The 14,468-nt window shown below is 37.6% G+C and overlaps 1 protein-coding gene across 2 annotated transcripts in view; it reads left to right on the top strand.

Moving 5' to 3' along the window:
• MAP3K5 (mitogen-activated protein kinase kinase kinase 5) overlaps positions 1-12,753 on the top strand; it is a 99,715-nt gene extending 86,962 nt beyond the window's left edge. Inside the window, exons 25-30 of one of the 2 annotated variants that reach the window (XM_066178944.1) lie at positions 3,296-3,401; positions 5,611-5,851; positions 8,653-8,765; positions 9,662-9,774; positions 10,647-10,723; positions 11,394-12,753. In XM_066178944.1, the coding sequence (XP_066035041.1) occupies positions 3,296-3,401; positions 5,611-5,851; positions 8,653-8,765; positions 9,662-9,774; positions 10,647-10,723; positions 11,394-11,454 (711 nt within the window). In that variant the 3' untranslated portion in view covers positions 11,455-12,753. The remainder of the gene's footprint in view (positions 1-3,295; positions 3,402-5,610; positions 5,852-8,652; positions 8,766-9,661; positions 9,775-10,646; positions 10,724-11,393) is intronic. The other variant, XM_066178945.1, reaches the window with a different exon arrangement.
• The last annotated feature ends 1,715 nt before the right edge of the window (positions 12,754-14,468 follow it).

Genomic DNA, 14,468 nt, shown 5'->3' with positions numbered 1-14,468 from the left:
CAGGACACAGACCCTGAAACTACTGAGATTTTGCTAATTAAAGATATAGAAGGTTCAGAATAATTGTGTGAATATTGTGTCATAATAGTAAGGCAGGAGAGCCTTTTTAAAAATCTCATTTTGGAAGGTTTTCTGGGAAATAAGACCAGCAAGGAATGTCAGATCTATCCTACATAAATGCAGATCTCTTGAACTTCTCTTACAAATGAATGCATTGCCCCCCATAGAAGTCTGTTTACCTGTATTGAATTATTATTTTAGTATTTTTGATTAGCAGCTGATTTCTGCCAAACTAGAAATTTTTATTTCAATTTATATTAAGCAGGATAAGGAGGAATTAAAATTGTTCCTTTTTAACCAATAATAAATGCAAGATTTATCATTTCCTACATTGAACAACTAAACACATGCAAGGGTAGCCTTTAAATAGCTAGTTTATGAACAGCAAATGTTTTCTTAAGGTATGCATTTAAGTGTTAGCTCACAAGCAGTTAGGTTTAATGATTAAGATGAATAATGAACATGGGAGGGTGCAGCTGTGCTGAGTATCACTTGTCCAGACTAAAGTCATGCAGCAAAAATGAAATGACAGTTCAGGTAGGTATTTGAGGTGGATGATTCTTTTAGAAATTAAACCTGGAGCACTCAGACAAGTAGAAGAGCTGTCAGGAAGTATGGTATGGCATGTAAATGGTTGCATAGACTACACTAACAAGAATTAGATGCTTTTATGAAAAAAAAATGTTAAATAAATCTGTGAAAGAGATCTTTCTACAAATCAAAAGTTTTCTCTTTGATTCTTTTGAGTATGTTTTCAGCTCTCTCTATTAACGTCATATTAATATTCCTTTGACACTGGAAGAGGAAAAACAAGCATACAAGGTTAAGAAAACAATGGAGGGGGTAATAGTACAAATACTTGTATTGCTGTTCTGATAGAGATGTTGCTGGGCATCAGTTGTTTGGCAATAATTTCCTGGGTTGTATTCTTATCAGTAAAAGACTTACTTTCTGTTAACTTCATCATTACAAGTTGCTGTTTTTTAACCAATGTCTCTTTCATTACTATCTATTATTTAACTAAACCCATGAAAAGTTAAAAGAAAAACTTTGCTTTATATATGTATGCAATCTTAATTCTTTTGGCCATACAATAGATTTCTATAGCACTACACTGAAATCCAGGACAGTATCAAGACCTAAGATCAAGCCAGATCTTAAATCCTATGATGCAGAGACTGAACTACTGCTAAAAGTGAGGAAAATAGTTTCCTTGCTCTGGGGGCTTAATAAGGTGATCTTAGGTTACGATGTTTAATGATCACAACATTCTTATCAGACCAACCAAGAAAAAGGAATTTTGTGATGTAATATAAACAACTAAGTCACATTACTATGGATGGTTGTGATCTTGACTAAGTTAGATTATGCTTCTTCAATTCTCAATAAAGCTCCACTTAGCTAAACATGTCACTGTCTTGGTAACAGTCAGTTTGGGAAGGTGCAAAGTGCTCGCACAGGGGAGTTGTACTGCCTCGGAGGACAGTGGGCAAGCCTTTAGGGCAGCTGCTGTCCAGGTGTCCGGCCCAGGGCAGGCTCCCCTGGCACTGCTGACAGCTCTCCGAATCCAAACACAGTGTCCAAGTGCCATCTTGTGGCCATTGGCAATAGAATTGGGGAGACATAGGCACTGCTGTGCTGGGTAGACCCTGGCTGGCAGGTAGAGGAAAGCCCCTACCCAGTCACTCCTTCACTCCCTCCCCAAAAGGAAGAGGGAGAGAATTGGAAGAACCAGAAGTGAGAAGATCTGTGGGTCAAAATAAAGATTGTTAAATAAGTGAAAGGGTGGAAAAAAGCTCATAAGTGTTGCAAAAGCAGTCACCAACTGCAGACTAGTGCCCAGCCAATCCCTGAGCAACAGCTCCTTTAGAAGAAGCAGCCTCTAGTTTATTGCCAAGCATGATCTTAAATGGAAGGGAATATTTCCTAGGTCAGCTGTGCCAGCTGTGTGCCCCTCCAGCCTTTAGTTCACCCAGAGCCCCCTCGCTGCTGGGGCAGAGGAACAGAGGCAGCCTTGACAGCACTTAAGCTTTGCTCAGCAGGAGCTGAAATATGTGTGTGTTATCAAGGCTGTTTTAGTCACAGTCTGAAACATAGCACCATGGGGACTGCTGTGAAAGAAATTAACTCCATCCCAACCAAAGCCAGTGTAGGTACCTGCATAAATTACTGCATTACTGAATATTCTTGCCTTTTGGCAGTGAGAATAATAGGATTAATAACTTTTACATAGCCTCTGAAGGCATCATTTGTGTAACTTCAGTCATTTTTTACAGAAAGGTTATCAAAATATGAGGGAATTTAGCTAATCCCTTTTTTAGGTAGAGTGAAGTATCTTTTTGCCATGTTTTTTAGCAGTCGCTCCTTTTTTTATAATGCTGTAACTTGATAATTTTGTAAATACAGTTATATTTGTTGCTTCCTGCAACTGTTTAAGTTCTGCTCTTGCCTTGTTGGTTTGGATTGCTTCCATGCCTGGAGAACAGCCCTGAGTTTTGTCCTGTTGCTGCTTACTGTTGGCTAGGCACTCCCTTGTCATTTGGGAACCAGAAAACTTCCAAACTCAGTTCCATGAGGTAGAGATGTTTGTGCAAGTGGCATGAGCATCCATAGAGGCATCTGAGAGTATGGCTAAAAACAGTTTTTAAGCAGGCCTGTAGGCAACTAGGAGCAACCCAGTGTAGAAAACCACCAGATTGCACAAAGTAAGAAGTAGAGGGAAAGAGAAAATGGTACAGCACACAAATTAAGTTTCCTAATTGTTTAAACTAACATTAATTAAATAGTTTCAGAATTAAGTAGGAGTGGCATTACATTAGTTCTTTGATATTTCCTACAATTGTACTTTAGAATAGACAAGTAGTGCTCAGAGCAAGCAGTGAAAGTGATGCCAAAAAAAGTAACAAGATTAATTAGCTTCAGCTACAAGCCTTTCATAACATAGTCCTTGTTATTTGTCTTGCCCACATTCTTTTGAAGTTTCTCTCCACAGCCTTGAAGGTTAAGTATCACAGCCATCAAAAGTCACCAAACAGAGAAACCAGTACTTGATGAAAAATACAAAATATTGCATGACTTGTAATAAAAAGGATGAAGTTGGTAATGTTGCTATCAAGAAATAATTATAATCATCTCCTGGGACACAGCATCTAGAAGTTTAAACACTTTATATGACATATATTCTCATATTAAGTTGTGGGGTATGTAATATTTGAACTGAATTTTCTCTTACTAGGTCAATAAAGTTCTCCGAAATCATAATATTAAGCCACATTGGATGTTTGCATTGGACAGCATCATCAGAAAAGCTGTGCAGACTGCTATTACAATTCTGGTTCCAGGTGAGTCATTGCTAATACTCAGCAAATGTTTATCAGCTGATCTCTTTAAACATGCTTTAGAGTTGTGATTATGATGCTTCACTTAAGATTTTGAAACCAGCAGTGGCCTTTTTTCTGTTCACCGTCTCTTTCGCAATTCAGAAACTGATCTGTGTATTGTTCAAGCTATTTTGGAAAGCACCTTTCCACAATGTGTGGTCTAAATGATTCTGCAACACGGTGAGTAGTAGTAGGTTAAGGTGCTCTGGGACCTAATTTTTTGAGGTGCAAAATGTTGCCTATTGCTTATGGTCAGAAGCTGTATTAAAAGAAACCCCAAAAAACCCCAAACAACCCCAAACCCCTGACTTGCCTGACTTGAAACCTGCCAAAACCAAATGAACAGGTCTGCAGTGCCTGCAGTTCGTACATTGTATTTTAAATGTGGAATTAGAATGTATGGCTTCACTGAGAGAAGGGGTCTGTTTAGATGAAATTGTAGCCCATTCTGTTACTTCTCTGCCTATTTCCAAATTTGGTTTTTCTGTTTCTTCTTAACTTCTAATGCTGGAATTAGTGGTGATATTTTCAAATATGTTACCGTGAAGTTGCAGCTATTCCTATTCTCCTTATTTTCCATATCTCTAGCTCAACCAACAAGAAATGAATAGAGTTTCTGTGTTACTTTCAAGTCACAAAGGAACTCTGTCTTCTGATTAGAATGCTGAACACCTCTTACAGGCATGTACTTCATTGCTGTGTAATAGCAGTAACTGTAGAATTCCTCCTTAATAGTCTGTTCTTGCCGGTACAGCTCAGTGTCAGAATTAATTGTAGGTGGTCAAGCTTAAACAAAAGCCTCTGTGCCCCAGTAGTTTTCAGGCCCTGATCATCTGCTGCTTCCCTAATTGCCTTACCCTACTTCTGATTGCTTTCCCTTGCTTCTGTCTCCCTCTTTTTTTTTTTTCTTTTTTTTTTTTTCCTTTTTTTTTTTTTTTCTTATGAAGTGGAGATTTATCACTGGCCTTAGCAGTTCTAAAAGTTATGGGATGGTTAAGGAATGATACAATTTTATACTGCCTGGTAGTGAAAAGCGGCAAAGAACTTCTGCATCCTGCTAATAAGAACAGAAGTTCAAAGCAAATTCAGACATATTTGCCTAGCAATATTTGGGTAACTGTTAGATAACAAATCTACTTTCCTGAATTTACAGGAAGCACAGCTCTGCTGATCTTATTACATTCAGCCTTGAAAATGGTATGTAGCATTGAAATGAAGAGGTGAAATTGAACACAGAACAAATGTTTCTTCTGGAAAGAAGAGAAACATACTTGTTAGATTAGTTACTCAGCAGAAAGGGCATAAAGCAAGTGTGATTCAGAAAAAAAAGTACATTTTGATGTGGAGACTAGAGGGAGTTCTTAGCAGTAAAGAACCACAATTGAAGGAAGGAAGAAAGGAAGATTTGTATTAAATACTTAGAATTAACGCAGATGTTGTTACAGTAATAGGTTGTGTAGAAGTGCCTTGTGTACGTATCTTGCATACCTGGTAGGCTCTGATAGGTAGTTTAAACAGGGAACAACAGAAACCAGGGTATAACTTCGTGTTCTTAGTTTTGTGGATGCGCATCATTACAAAAGAGGCAGTGTTCCCTCTGATAGGTAGAAGGGAAGTGTGCTTTAAACTGTTGGGAGAAAGGCCTTTTTGTAATTTCCTCTCTGTGTTTGGATGCAATTTTTTGGTGAATATGGTATTCTTAAAACAATGGAATGCTAAGTATGCCAGAACAGCTACAGCAGGAATACCTGGATAGAAAAGAAATAATCGTTATTTGTTTAATAAAATGTTTCAAGTCAGACACATAAAAAAGTACAAACTGCTGAGGATGGAGTTAAGCTAAAGAAACTCTGCTGTACGTGATGCTTCAGCACAATTTGACATGAAGAGGTAGCCAAATCTGGATACATGTTCATCCAGATGTTTGTTTTTATAGCTCTTGAACATTCAATAGGCTAACAGAATAATAATCTGCATAATCGAAGGTGCTGTTACATTTTGAGTAATCTTAAGCCCCTAGAAAATATCTGTTTTCTTGTTACAGATATTTCAGGTCTGTTGTAACCAAAACTATAGGATAATCTGTAAATAATCACGTGGGTCTGCTTTTGTTTTAATATTTAACTAATGTTTAACATTGGTGTTTTTTCTTTTGCTTCTATTTTAATAGAATTGAGGCCACATTTTAGTCTTGCATCTGAAAGTGATACAGCTGATCAGGATGATATAGAAGTTGAAGATCAAGATGAACAGCCTCAGAATCAAGCCATCCAGCAGCCTTGCATTGTCTTGGAAGATGCAGTAGCTACCTCAGGTGTAAGCACACTCAGCTCTACAGTGTCCCATGACTCCCAGGCTGCTCACAGATCACTGAGTGTCCAGCTGGGCAGGCTAAAATTAGAGACAAACAGGTAAGTCTGGACATCAGCAGACAGGGACACTAGCCTGCTTACAGCAGTATGTATTGGTTAGCTTTCAAAATATATAAGCTAGAATACTAGTGACAGTGCCAAAATTCCTTTGCAGTGTAAGTTGTTCCTTTTAACGATGATCCTTGTTTAGCTGTGACTGATCACTTACATAGTTTTATGAATTTCAACAAAACCATAGTGATGCAAGTTAAGGTCAGACTTGATTTCAGGTGCCCTTTCAGGGAAGGTTTGGAAAAAACTGACTTGCTGCCAAACTTCTGCTTTTTCTCTCTTTGGTGTGCTCTGTATGGCTGATGAATGGTGTTATGTTTTGTTTCCATTAAGGCAGAACTTGCTGTTCTTTTCTATAGCTATTCTCAGCAAGTGAACTCAAGCTAATAGACAGCCACACAGAAACTCCACAAGAAAACTGCTTCAGACTTGTTTTGTGCACAGAAATCACTGCAAGCAGGATCTGTGCTTACCAGCAACCATTACCTTTGTATTAAATAAGGTCTTTTCATCAGAGAAAGATCCAGAAAATAGGTGTTTTGTTTAAAAGATGAAATGACCCAGAAATTTGGATAATGTATTTTTTTCCAGAAATGTCTTGCACTTTGTGCAAGCGAAAAGTGGTTCTTTAAGGTTTTGTTGTTCTTTTAAGAAATGTCAGAGAAAAATCCAAACCAAATGATGTTCTGTATATTTCATTTTCTTTTCATTAAAATATACCAAACAGTCTGGTTAAAATAGATATTTTGCTTTGGCAGCATGTGATTTATGCCACTGGATTTCTTACTGACCTCAGTAAATTTTGAATGTGACCTTGACAGAAACAGAACATCCCTTCAATAAGACAGTTGTTATGCTGGTAGAATGTTCTTTGGAGCTGCAGTTCCATTTGGAATTAAAATGTTAAATTGCACTTTACTTTCACATGTGTCTGAGAAGGTTGCCATAATTAAAGTAATTCATTAGACTGTACTGTTTTTAATAAAGTATCAGTATTTTGGGGTCCTTATGTCACAATTAACTTTTTCACTTGTGACCACTGAGAAATATGTTGATTGTCTTATTGATATACCTAAAGAAATATGTAAATATTTTAGATTGATTCACTTTACTTCACAAGCCTGTGGTGGGGAACAGCCTTTGAAATGATCAGCTTGTAGAGGTACTTTTTTGCTAGCACTTTGTTTCTGTAAATTTCTCAAATGCAAAGCCTTTGGCCAAATAATCACATCCAGTCATTCATGCAGAAATTTTGAATAAATAATACAGACAATTGCTTAAATATTTATGAAAGCTTTATTGGCATAAGCAGCAAGCAGTTATCAGGGGAAAATAATGGATTACTTTATTGGCCCTGAAGGCCTTTTTTCAACCAGATTGACTAAGAATAAGCTAACTGAAAGGTGACCTCTCTGGATGGAATATCAGTTTGCACTGAGAGTAACCAAGCTGTGGGGTTGGGTAGATGCACCAAGTAGCTCTATTCCCATGCAGGGTGGACTTGCTGAGGTTTGTTAGCTCAGGTGTGGAAGCACTCAAGTGCAAATATGTTTCTGGTAGGCCTGCATGCAAGCTAAAAGTAGGGCTAGATGTTTTTACTATGCAATCACGTGGGATTCAGTTTACCCCTGTGCAAAGGCAGGTAAGGGGCTTTTGTGGCACATTTTCTAACTGAATTCCTGTCTTTCAGTAAAAGGTTGCAGTGATCAACTGGTATAAATTTTTTAAAAATTTAATACATGGATAAATGAAAGGAAACATGCTGAAATGAAACAGTTATTGCATACTTCTCAGGCTGCCAGAGGTTTCAAGAAAGGGATGAAGATGCTGCAATCCTTTCAAGGCAGAATTTCTGAAGACTCGGGAGTCAATTATAGGTTTACTCAGGAGTTAACTACCGGTTTATGAGTGTGTTCTCCATGTCAAATTTTGACCAAGTTCCTGATAACATATCATTCACAAATCCCGCATTTTGCTTAACCACTTTTCTAAGAGAAAAAATTACAGCAGTTCTGCATACTAATTTTCCGTTATATTCTGACTATTTTCTTTTGATCAGCTTAAATGGTGCTAGCCACTGAATCTCTCCAGGTTTCTCTCTGGGTTTGTGTTACAAAGGAGGTCAAACATGAGTTTGAATTTACTTCTGCTTGACATTTTCCGAAGTAATTGCTTAGGGGCGTAGGCAAGTATTTTGCCTCTTCTTTTCTCACTCTTAATATAGCCTAGGAGGGCAGGCACAAAGTGCCTTATATGTGAAGAATGGACAGCCCTTGTGTGCTCGAGGACGTTTTTCATATTTATGAAATGCAACCATATGTTTTCACCACATTTTCATAACTGCTCTACCTTTTCCATACCTTTGAAAATGTCTGCTGGAGATAAGTGAACTGGCACCTTTTTCTTACAAAGGTTTAACCCTTGGTTTATGAGAACCACTTTGATATTTGTTCTCAGTTTCAGTTAGTTTTGGTTTGTTGGTGTTTTGTTTTGTTTTGTTTTGTTTTTTTAACAGAGCACAGGCTGTAGAAATTTCACTGAAATTTTCTTGCCACTTGTTTAGTAGGTGAAAATTTATGTGGACGCTGGTGTGTTTGGGGCTTCTGTATGAATGTTTATATCTTAATATAGGTCATAATCAATCTATAGTGAAAGAATATACCTGTGAAAGCTGAAGAAGTCTGTCCTTGTCTTTGTCAGGAAGGTTTCCAGTTTAGGTGTAGTAAGATCTTTCCTGAAAATTTGAAGCTATTGAAGGAAATGACTGCTTTGTTCCTATTACTTCATAGGTTGTTGGAGGAGTTAGTTCAAAAGGAGAGAGAATTTCAAGTCCTCTTGCATCAAGCTATAGAAGAAAAAGATCAAGAGATCAGGAATCTACAGCTCAGGTCACAGCCAATAGGTAAGTGAGAAGAATTTTTAAGGAAAAGTTTCACACTGGCTATAGATGAAAAAGTGGCCAGCTAAATGTCTGTTAATTTATTAAGCCAGTCTCAGCAAAGATGCTTTATTGTGCTGCTTCTGGTAGGGTTTGCTCTGAAGTAAGAATGTACACTGTGGAAACAAATTACTGGATTTGTTAATCACAGTACAAGGAATGGTATGATTTAAATATTTTTGTTTGTGGTTATATGGAAGAATACAAAACAAGGCTCATATCCTACTGAATAAGTATTATTCCTGAGGAGGATAATCTAGTATGTTTAGATATATGTTCCTTGAATTACAGACTGTTCCAATTATTCCATTGAAAGTTCAAGAGGATCTAATTGGTGAGATGCAAATACAACTTAAATGTTACTGAGGGAAGCTGAGTTTGCTGTGTCTGCCCTGAAGAAGGTGGAAGTGCTAATGCAATTTGATATTTCTGTGTAATGTGCTTCTAAGTGTTGCTTCCCAAAAGCAGCTGATCCTCAGCCTAAGACATTGCCTGTGCAGCAATTGTACAAGTTACATTGAACAGTTCAGTTAACTGATGCAACAACCTTTCTGTAGAAACAGTGGCAATGAAATTGATGTGCTTGTACTAGCAAAGTCATTTTCAGAAGGGGGCAGAAAAAATTTGTGTGTCAATGTTCACACTGCTTTTACTGTACCCTTAACCAAGTTGAGAAATTAACGTGTAAGTGTCTGTAAATTGTAATTAAGTGTGTTCTTTGGGAATTGGCATTTATTTTTGGGGATACTGGTATTCTAAGCTTGAAGGGAAAGCTCACTGAAGGAAGTGCTTGAGGAGGCAAAAATGACAAGAGGTTGCTTTGGCAACACAAAACCTTGTCTCAAATATGCTTGTTCCAGATATTCCTGGATTGTCTGTCTGTCATCGTCATTCCACTGGCACAGGGACTGAAGACCCTGATCTCATAAACTGGCTGAGAGTTCATGGGGCTGACGAGGCCACGATAAACAAGGTAGCAATGATCCTATTCACTGCCTGGCACAGTTGCAGTCACTATTTTGTGACTCAGTTTAAAAAAAATACCAAACCTTTTTAATTACTTCAGCACATTTTGAGAGATTAATTTGTTTTCAGAGGATAGGAAAAAGCCATGAATGTGAAGGCCTTCATAAATATCCAGTACCATTAATAGTTCCTAAATCTGATTATGAATAAAGCAATAAAATATCCTGGTAAATAGACACTCTTGGGTTTTCAGTGTCTTCACACACTGCAGCATTCCTGCTGATACAGGATACATGTTCACCCTTAGCTAACTGTGCTATAGTGAAATATCCTGAAGTAGATCAGTCTGCTCTGCAGCAAATTATATAACTTTAGAGGTGTTGAGGATTTCAGCTAATTTAGGAATACCTGCATGTAGTTAACACTCCTACAGATCAGACCAAATGTTCCTCCAAGTTCAATTACATCAAATTTAGATGCCATTTTTGAAAAGGTAGGTCTTAACTGTTTCCATTTCCTCATGGGATAAATGTGATATTACTTATAGTCTAATTTGTGTTCAGTGAAGTCTGTGATTCTGAGATACCAGAGGTAACAGTAGAAATGCCAGTTGACAAAAGTTTTGAGTAGCTGTAAAAGCATTACATCTTTCAAGTTGTGCCTTGTATGCCGATGCAGAGTATACAGTGTAAAATTTAAGTAGTTTCACTGTATTTGTAGAAGCAATGTTTTTCCATTATGGGTACCACATTTCAGCCCAATTTTAGGTTTTTCCCAAATTTAATTTTCTATTTTTAGAGGCAGATTATTCTAGGAAGATGAGCTTAGGAATTTAAATAATATTTCTAACAAAATGTTCATTAAAATTTCTTTCTGCAGTTCTTGGCTGAAGACTATACCTTAACGGATGTTCTCTGCTATGTTACACGAGATGATCTGAAATGTTTGAGACTGAGGTAATGCTTCACAGTTAAATGAACTGTGCTTCCTAAGAAGAAAAATTAACTAAGTCTCTATTTATTGCATTGTGTACTAATAATTTAAAATAAGTAACGCTTTTCAGTATGTCTTTGTATGCTGATACATTTCTGCCGAACAGCTGATACTGTTTAAATCTTAAAATAAGCTTTTTTTTATTGAAGGCAAAATTCTAAGGTAAAGCATTTACCCTATTACTGGAGACACCAGATATCGCATTAGAGCCTTGCTTTTATTTAAAAAAGTAGACCTAGAAAAACTTTCAATAGTTTATTATCATTGTCAAATTTCAGAAACATTACTCGTGGACTGTAACACTACATTTCACCTAATCATGCCAGGTGTATAGGTCACCAATTTGCATTCATGTTGGAAGTCAGATGTGGGTTATGCAAGTCCTTTGGACCAGAAGTCTGAATTCCAGACAGCAGGCATCTGCCAAGTGGAAAGATTGCCCTCTTCTGTAATCAGAAAAGGACTCTGTTCTCTGTTTTAGTAATGCATGTTGAATTTCACCTTTGATCAGCCTTCCCACTGAATATCATTGATCAAAACCAGAGCAAGAAAATCAGAAAGCACCTCAGTTGGAAGGCTTTCAGGCTAGAGAGTATCCTTATACCTGAGTGTTTTTATGATTTTTCTTTACAGAGGAGGAATGCTGTGCACACTCTGGAAGGCTATCACTGACTTTCGAGAGAAACACGCCTGACACTGATATTTTTCTTTGCTTCTCTGCAGAGATGAAAAGATTTCCTTTCAGCCAGAGCAGGTGTGCTGTCAGAAGGACTGTTGCACTTTAATCCAGTATTTGTTTACCAATGTTAAAAACACTGCAGCTTCCTGACTGCTTTTACTCCTATAATCCATAAGGAATCTGTAAACAACCTGCAACATTATTTTACTTTAAATATTTTTACATGCAAGTTTTTCAAAAATTTTTAGAAAACATACACACAAAAGTTATAAACTCATGAAATATTGTAGTTAAAGTAAGCAGATGTTAATTTCCCAACAAACTGATGTAAGATTTCATGTAACAGTACATCACTGGAACAAAACCAAAATGTGACAACAACTTTTCAATTTCTTTGTAATATATCTCAATATTATCTGTAGTAGAGCTTTATAATTTCAATCATAATTAGATATTTTTCTTTTAGTGTGCAAGACCTAAAGGTAATTGTTTTTACCTACCTACATAGTTTAATATTGTTTATTTTGGTAATTTAAGTTCTATGGTGCATTTGTTTTAGAGTTGTTTATGTACTACTGAACTGTACCAGTTGTAAACACCTGAACCACAGTAATGTTAGCTTGTTCTAAAGCTATCTCTGACATACACAATTGAAAATAAAAATAACCTAAGGCTTACTTTTTCCTATATTTTTGGACTTCTAAAATAATAACAATGGTTTAGGACTGGAAATTATTGGAATAAAACAAAAAGAAAAAAGAAAAAAAATCATACTGAGTATCAAGGGAACCTTTCTGACACATCTTAAACTTACTGTGATTTGAGTATGATAACCATAGCATTGAATACTGTCTTGGTTTTTCTATTCAGTCTAATTCCTGTACTAACTAGCCAAGACCAAACAAAATACTTCTCTGGGTGCTATACTTGACTTGAGAAATGAAAAGTCCTGCCTCCATGTACTGAATAGTCATTGTGGCCTGTTTGTTTCTTTTTCTGCTGTTGTTTATGCAATGATTTTTTTCACACACGTAATGCAAAAGGGTGGTGGGTATTCCCTGTCGATCCATTGTCACTGTTGCTCCACCATTCCAGCACTGGGTATCAACAGATTCTTCTGGGGCAGCTGCAAAAAATTCCATTGTGGGGAAGACTTGCCTGGACAAGAAGTGTCTTCTTTTTTCATAAGCCTTGGTAACCAGTAAAAGGCTTATGCTCTTAATTTTTCAGGTCTAGCAGGTATTTTCAAAGAAAACTATTTTTTTTTAAAAACATAAACATGTTGTCCTAACATGTATACAGTAACTTTTGCTGGCTAAAATGCAACAATTATGTATTTAAAAAATAAGATAAAGAATAGTAGATTAAATCAGTTTAGTCAGATTTTTTTTTTTTTAATCTGAAGATGGTTCTACTGATTTTTAGGCACAGATGTAATCAACTCATTCCAAAAACATCACTGCATTTCACAAGAAACGCAGCTACTATTTATTAATTTCTACTGCTATTAGAGCAGAAAATAATACATTTTCAAGGTAATTTTAAACACTAGAAAGACCAGGGGTGGAAGCTGACTCATAAAACCCAAAACTTAAGGCCAGAAAGACTGTACTCATTGAGAAGTAACCCTAAGACAACGAACTTTCTTAATTTGATTTTTGCGTGAAGCATGATTCTGTTTTGGTCCAGCTTTGAAAACCTCTGGTTTCACACATTGTAAATGGAAGGTAATTGCACTGCTCTGTTTACTTGGAAAGCATGCAGCCTGTTCCCTATGACTCAGGCTCCTCAGAAATGCCAACTATGTAAGGGAGAAAGGTTATGTGATCGAGATTTCCGTTTAATGTCTTCATGGGACCTAGCTGGGCACCAGCTGGGAATTAACTCCTATAGTTCTTTGCTGGCTTCCCCAGAGGTGGCTTCTGCAGCATTGCTCAGCAATCAGCTCTGTATTCTCCATGGTGAGACTCTGTTGGATCTGCTCCATGCCCAGGCCAGCCCATGTACACTTCTGCTCCTCCAGCAATTCTGGTCTGAGTGTGGTTCCCTGAGCACAGCTAATCCATACAGATACTAGATCTGGGCACAAAAGGTTACGTAAGATCCCTGCATCAGGCTACTTCTATATGTACTTCTATGCTACTACTATAGATTGTACCAGATATTACTTTTTACATCCTCAGACAAAACACAACATAACACTTTGGGATGGTGTGCATCAGAGAGGTCAGCCTGGGATTCTTCAGCCTGGCTCCCAGAATATGCTGTTGGGTGGATGCCTATATGGACCACAACTGAGGGATTTGAGATTATGTTAGTGCAGGATTTTGCTGAAGGTAACATTTTGACCATAGGGCATACCACTGGGTTTGAACTTGGATAACCTCTTAGTCCTTGATCAGTGCTGTTGTAACCTAGGGCTCAAGTTGACACCTTTACAGAGGGATACCTTTACACCTCTCTTAAGAGAGCACAGAAGTGAAAACTCGACCCAAGGGAGTGCTGATTTTTGCTGTCTTTTGCACCTTTCAGCATAGAGTCCAGCCTATTCTTCTATTACACTCTCCTGCCCACCAGCCACAGGGTGCGTTTATGACTCAAGCCCCAAACTCCTTGTTTTAGAGCACAAATGGCTCTTGGTGCAACAATAAAATATTAATCTTCCCTTGCCCTAGAAGACCTTGTGCTCTGAACTTAGAAGTTTGTGAAAGGAGGATGTTCTGCGTGGTGGCTGAAGCCAGCTTGGTCCAAGTGCACCAGACTAAGGGAGCTGCCCCTCTCCACCTGCTTGCCTGCATCCACAGCTGCATCCTGTGAGTTCCCCAATTCACTCACCCTCCTTCACCTGTACTTCTGATGATTGGTGCTACCTACAGGCAGATGCAAAATTAAATGATGTTTTGATGCAGACTAGAACACTTTGAAGAGAAATACTCTTATGACCCTGAAAAGCAGCATAAAGCAGATTAAGGCAAACTCACAGGAAAGGTAACAGGACCATGACCTTTACAGAAGTGACAGATACATCC

Source organism: Chamaea fasciata, unplaced genomic scaffold (assembly GCF_029207755.1).
Source record: "Chamaea fasciata isolate MVZ Bird 193981 ecotype frontalis unplaced genomic scaffold, bChaFas1.0.hap1 SCAF_3, whole genome shotgun sequence".
NCBI lineage: Eukaryota > Metazoa > Chordata > Aves > Passeriformes > Sylviidae > Chamaea > Chamaea fasciata.
Note: the sequence above shows the minus strand (reverse complement) of the source record. Positions and strands in the feature narration are given on the sequence as shown.